This window comes from Aptenodytes patagonicus, chromosome 25 (assembly GCF_965638725.1).
Source record: "Aptenodytes patagonicus chromosome 25, bAptPat1.pri.cur, whole genome shotgun sequence".
NCBI classification, from domain to species: Eukaryota; Metazoa; Chordata; class Aves; order Sphenisciformes; family Spheniscidae; genus Aptenodytes; species Aptenodytes patagonicus.
The window spans coordinates 2,978,845-2,984,858 of record NC_134973.1 but is presented as its reverse complement, the minus strand read 5'-3'; the positions used below and the strand labels follow the sequence as shown (position 1 = coordinate 2,984,858).

At 64.0% G+C, this 6,014-nt stretch overlaps 1 protein-coding gene across 2 annotated transcripts in view; it reads left to right on the top strand.

Annotated features, from left to right (window-relative positions):
* The window catches only part of SH3GL1 (SH3 domain containing GRB2 like 1, endophilin A2), a 33,596-nt gene that overhangs the window by 524 nt on the left and 27,058 nt on the right, over window positions 1-6,014 (top strand). The window contains exon 1 of one of the 2 annotated variants that reach the window (XM_076359281.1): window positions 1,514-1,643. The exons of the other annotated variant lie outside the window; for it this stretch is intronic. Within the exon in view, the coding sequence (XP_076215396.1) occupies window positions 1,599-1,643 (45 nt within the window). The 5' untranslated portion in view covers window positions 1,514-1,598. Of the gene's footprint in view, window positions 1-1,513; window positions 1,644-6,014 lie in introns of those variants that run through there. 2 annotated transcript variants of the gene reach the window in all.

Here is a 6,014-nt window from a genome sequence, read left to right as displayed (position 1 = left end):
CGGCCCGTCCGGTCCCGCCCCGGGGGCTCCCGCTCGTATTTGGCGGGAGCCGGGGCGACCCCGCGCCTCGCCGCGCTGATAGGCGGAGCGCGCCCCACGTGACCCGCCCTTCCGCCCGCTCCGCCCCCCTCCCGCCCGCGTCTCGCGAGGAGGGTGGGAGGGAGGCTCGGCGCCCAGCTTCGCCGCTGCCTCCCGATTGGCTAGGGCGACGGCCGTCGCTGACTGGCGGCGGCGGCTGTCAGTCTGGCCCGCTGAAGGCGCTGATTGGATAGCTGGGTGAGGGCCGGCGGGGTGCCGCTGGCTCCTTACGCCTGGGCTCGAGGCCTGCCTGCTCGCCGGGCGGGAGCCGGGGCAGCGGCGTGTGCGGCCCCGGGGCCGGCTTCGGAGAGGTCGGGGCAGCCTTTGCCCGGCACCGGGCAGAGGGGCGGAGCCGCCCACCGCGCTGCTCCACCGAGGGGCCCGAGCCAGGGCGCGAAATGGCGGCAGCGCCGCCGGCCAATGAGCGACAGCCGCTGCGGCGCGCAGGCGCGGGAAGGGGGGGGGGGAGCCTGCCCCGAGGGATTCTGGGAGTTGTAGTTCGGCGGCGACGTGTCGCCCCCATTTCCTCCTCGGTGCTGTGGCAGGTGCTGGCGGGGGGGGGGGGGGGGGGCACCGGCTGTTCCCCCGCGCCGGCCCCACGTCTTTTCCCGGCCTGTCCCCGTGTCCCGCACGCTGTCCCCTCCCCGCAGCCCTGGCTCAGGCGGTGCCGGGCCTCTCAGCCAGGCGGGGGGCGGGGGCAGCCCCCCCCCCCCCCCGGGCTGTGGGTCCCCAGCTCTGCCTGCGGCGCGGCTGCCGCCTCTCCCCTCGCTCCCCGCCTCTCCTCAGGGACGGCGTTCCCTCAGGTTTAGCGCTTTACCCCCACACCGAAGGTATCTTTGAGGCCGGGCTGTCCCTGCGCAGGCGGCAGGTGCCCGTTGCCCCTGGAAAGTTACGCTGCGCCGCAGCCGCAGAGCTGCCAGCGGCGTTCTTCACCCCCCACCCCCACCCCCCACACACACACACAGAGCGGGGCTCCCGGTAGCCGGAGGTCGCGCCGTGACACACCGAGCGGTGACAGCGGGGCCTTCGCGAGGGCCTGGTGGCACCACGCAGCCGGAGTGGGGGCCGGGGACGGTGGCAAGTGCCTGGCGGCGTGCGGCAGCCCTGCGGGCCCGCTCCCGAGCGAGCCTGGCCGGGCGCCAGCTGGCGGGAGGAAGATGTGGCTGGGGCGGAGAGACAGGACTCGGCGGGACCGGCCGCCCCCGCTGTCGCGACAAAGCGCCCCTTCCCCGCGGCTCAGTCGCAACGTCAGGCGGCATCCCCCCCCCCCCCGCCGGCAGGGGGCGCGGGGGCACCACGTGGCGGGCAAAGGCGGCGCTCCGGCCGGCGCCTTGGCGCGCTTCTCGGTGGTGCCGGTGGCGGCGCCCCGCCGGGCCGGCAGGGGGCGGGGCGGGCGCTTCCTGGCGGCGGCGGCGGAAGCGGCGGCAGCGGCCGGGCCGGGCTGGGCTCCGCTCCGCTCCTGCGTGCCGAGGCGTCCCGCCGCCCCCAGGCGTCCCTCGGCGGCCGGCAGAGGCGGCAGCATGTCGGTGGCGGGGCTGAAGAAGCAGTTCTACAAGGCGAGCCAGGTGAGGTACCGGGAACCCGCCACCTCTCCCGCCGCGGCCCGGGGGTGGCCGACCTTCCCTTACCAGCGCCCGCTGCTCTTTCTCGGTGACCCCGACCCCCCTCCCGCTGCCGCCTGCCCGGGCCGGCTCGGTGGTGCCCTGGTACCCGCCGTTATCCCGTTCCGGTGCCCGTCCGTGTCCGCCGGGCATCGCCCCCCGGTACCCCTGTCCGGTGGCCCCTCGCCGACGCCCGGTGTTCCAGTTCGGCACCCCCCGTTATCCCGGTCTCGCACCCCCCTGCCAGCGCCCCGTTCTCCAGGTGCCCCCCAACACCCCCCGCTTTCCCCTCCCGGTGACTCCTGGCCATCCCGGGGCTCGGTGTCACACACACCCCCCCCCCCCCGCCGTGGCGGGGCAGGACCAGCCCTGTGCGGGCTGCCAGCGGAGCAGGGTGTCGCAGCGTCCCCGCTGGGGCCCCCTCGGATGTTCCCCAAACCCTCGGGGGAGCCTGGGGGGTCCCGGGGACGAAACCTGGGGGGGGTCCCGGTCCCGGTCCCGTACCCCCCTGGGCCGGGGCTGTCGGAGGGACACCAGAAGAGAAACGCATCCGCTGTGGACCGGAGGGTGCCAGGGTTTGGGTGCCGGCTGCCCCCGAGGTCCAGGTGGGTGTCACGGTGGGGGGGTGCGCTGCCCACCATCCCCGAAAACGGTCCGTGTCCGCAGCACGGCGGGCGGGACGGATGCGGCCCGCTCAGCCCCAGACCCGCGCTGGCTTTGCGGGCGGTGGCGGTGAAGCGCCTCAAGGCCAAGGTGCCAAGGGCCAAGATGCCCTCGGACTTTCTAAGCAGAGCGGGATTTGGGGAGAAAAAGCCCTGGAAGGTGGCGGCCGGGGGGTGGGGGGGGGGTTCGAGGTCGTAGCTGGGAATCACCGGCCCCGTTAACCTCGGACGGCAGCCGCGGCCCAACCTCGGGAAGCTCCCGCTTCCTGGAGAGCAGCTGGCCGGCAGGATTTTGGGGTTGGCGAGGGAGCCCGGATCCCCGGCCCGCACGGGGAAAACGGCCGGGGGACGTCGGAAAAAACTTGTCAGATGTGCGACGTTTAGCCGAGAGGAGATTGATCCCGTAATTGATTGCTCCGGCTGTAAACAGTGAGTTCACGTCGTCCTAAAGCGAAGATCGTTAGGTGTGGCTCCTGGCGGCTCGGGGGGCCGCAGCTCTCGCCCCCAGATGTGGGAATCTGCTTTTAACGGGGTTCGTAAACACCTTCTCTCTCGCCCTCCGCGTGAGGGGTGGCCGTTCCCGATCCCCCCGCGCGGAGTTATCTTTCCCGCTGCTTGCGAACCCCGCTGGAATTAACAGTTGGGATTTTTTCTTTAATGTATTTTTAGAACGATTCTGGAATTACAAATACTCCTCGGCTTCCCCCGGCCGCTGCTTTTCTGCCCCTGTTTGAAATTCAAGATGAATTTTGCACAGATCTACCGGCAGACCGTGTTTTCCAGGCACAACGTTTAAACCCCCCTAAGCTCAGCCCGAGTGTGTTTGCTACGTGTCTTGCCTCCTTTCTTGGCTGTGTTTACGAAAAAGCATTTTGCTTAAACAACGAAGCAAAAGAACATTCCCCCAGCCCCTTTCTCGCAAACCCCTGCGTCCTGGGGCTTTTTTACGACTTCCGTGGGAAGCTGAAAACTCGGTGTAGGAGGATTTTGCTGGCGTGGACGTGCTGTGGTGGTGTCGCAGGGCAATCAGAGGTGAAAGCTCATCGATGAGTCAGGAGGTTTTGGCGTGTTTCTAAAGTCTAAAAACGTCATTTTAAAACACCTGACGAAACCTTTCGTGGGAGGAATTATTGTAAAGTGAAGCTGTATGTGGTCTTTGGTGTTTGAGGTTTGGCTTTTTTTTGTTATAGGTGTCTTTTTTTTTTTTTCTTAAAAGGAACCGTTTTGGCTGCTTGTGGAAAAATTAAACCCGGCGCAGCTGTCCGGGGAGAAGTAACTTGCCCAACGCGCAGACTTGGTGGCCCGTTCGCTTCTCATGCGCGCGTGCACGTACTTCGCTTGAGCGCTTAGGCTACGTTTGGTGGCGTTTTAAATTGGGAGATAAGGCATATTTGCAATTGCATCGCGAGTTCTTCCGCAGCTCTTGTTGCCACAGGGTTTTGGGAGCTGGTTTAATCCGAAGAAGCCGGGTTTGGCGTGAGGTTTTCCACCGATATCGGCGAAGCGACTCGCTTTGCAGGGACGAGAGGGACGCGGTCCGCTTTCGGGGGCGCTGCCACCCCCTTTGCGGTGCCCGGGTGACTGGCGTGCAGGAAGGTACCTACGCTTTAGAGATGCTTTATCTGGAAACTGGGAGCGACTGGTTCCAGTATTTTCTTCTGCCTTCTCCTCCTCTCCCTTCCCTTTCCACCCTCCTTGCCTTTCCCTCCACCGGTCCCACTCCTCAGCCGCCCCTTGGCTGAAGGAGAAGAGGATTAGTTATTTTTTGGCACCCTTAAAGCTGTCGGATGCTGCCAAAACCAAACACGTGGAAGATCTTTCCTAAAATGTTGTGTTTCGTTCCACGTCTGTTGTTAATTGAAGGAAAACGGAGCCAGGACCAAGGTCTGCAAGGACCTCGGCACCGCTGGAGCGGCGGGTTTGGGATCCCGCACGACGAGGGGGCCAGTTCAGCCTCCTCGGTAGCCCGAGGGAGCAGGGCTTGGCTCGTGGGCTTCTGCCGTCTGATTCCTGCGGGCCCACGTCTTCCCTGGGTGAGGCAGCCGGGCGCCCACATGCAGGAGAGAGCCGAGATAGTATCCTGCAAAAAAAAACCAACAGTCGTGCTGGCAAATGATGCAGATGGTGAGCAGTTCTGTGTGTGCGTCCAGAACAGGTTTCGCTAGTTCACAGCAAATTTGTTCTTTAAAAAAAAAAAAAAAAAAAAAAAAAAGCTGTAGAAAACATGCTCGCAAAAGGAAAGAGGAGAAACAACAACAACAGCGGCTTTGAGCTCCAGCGTCGCGAGCTGGGAGCGGGGTGGGAAGTCCCGGTGCAGTCCCTGCTTGCAGGTATGAGACCGGCTGATCCCGGGTACCGTCCAGCCGTGATCCATCAGCATCCACTCGGGAATCTTGCAGGAACCTTGTGGCGTAGAAATGGCTTCATTTGCGCCATTTGCTTTTTAAACATAGAATCATTGAGGTTGGAAAAGACCTCTAAGATCATCGAGTCCAACCGTCGACCCAACACCACCATGCCCACTAAACCATGTCCCTCAGCGCCGCATCTACACGTCTTTTAAATACCTCCAGGGATGGGGACTCCACCACTGCCCTGGGCAGCCTGTTCCAATGTTTAACCACTCTTTCAGTAAAGAAATTTTTCCTCACGTCCAATCTAAACCTCCCCTGGCACAACTTGAGGCCGTTTCCTCTCGTCCCATCGCTTGTTCCTTGGGAGAAGAGACTGACCCCACCTCGCTACAACCTCCTTTCAGGGAGTTGTAGAGAGCGATGAGGTCTCCCCTCAGCCTCCTCTTCTCCAGGCTAAACAACCCCAGTTCCCTCAGCCGCTCCTCATCAGACTTGTTCTCCAGACCCCTCACCAGCCTCGTTGCCCTTCTCTGGACACGCTCCAGCACCTCAATGTCCTTCTTGTAGTGAGGGGCCCAAAACTGAACACAGTATTCGAGGTGCGGCCTCACCAGTGCCGAGTACAGGGGCACGATCACTTCCCTGCTCCTGCTGGCCACACTATTGCTGATACAGGCCAGGATGCCATTGGCCTTCTTGGCCGCCTGGGCACACTGCCGGCTCATGTTCAGCCGGCTGTCGACCAGCACCCCCAGGTCCTTTTCTGCCAGGCAGCTTTCCAGCCACTCTTCCCCAAGCCTGTAGCGCTGCATGGGGCTGTTGTGGCCCAAGTGCAGGACCCGGTGCTAAGTACAGACCGGTGCTAAGTCCTTAAAGCCTGCAAAACTTTCCATCAACGGCCGGATGGGGCAGGCTGCACGAGCAGGGCGCCTGCCTGTGCCGTTCCTGGGCGAATCGGATGCTTATTGAGCGTCAGTGGGTTTGTCGCCACTTCCACGCAGAGCGGCGGCCCTGCCTGGCACCGGCAGGTTTATCAGCCGCTGGTTTGAAGGGACAAGCCCTAGGGCGGAGGCAGTGCCGTCACGATACGGCGGTGGTAAATGCGTCCCCTCCCTCTGGGACAGCGGGACCGTCCTACCTGGAATTACACACTGCCTGACGGTGCGGAGGCTGCTTTGGGCGCTGCCCCGTGGATGCGGGGAGCCGGGCCGGGCGGACGAGCTGCTCAGCTCTGGGCAGTCGTGGCTCGGCAGGTGACCGAGGCACAGCAAGAATGAGCTTGCCAAATACTGTCACTTCAGGTACAGCAGGGCCCTTCT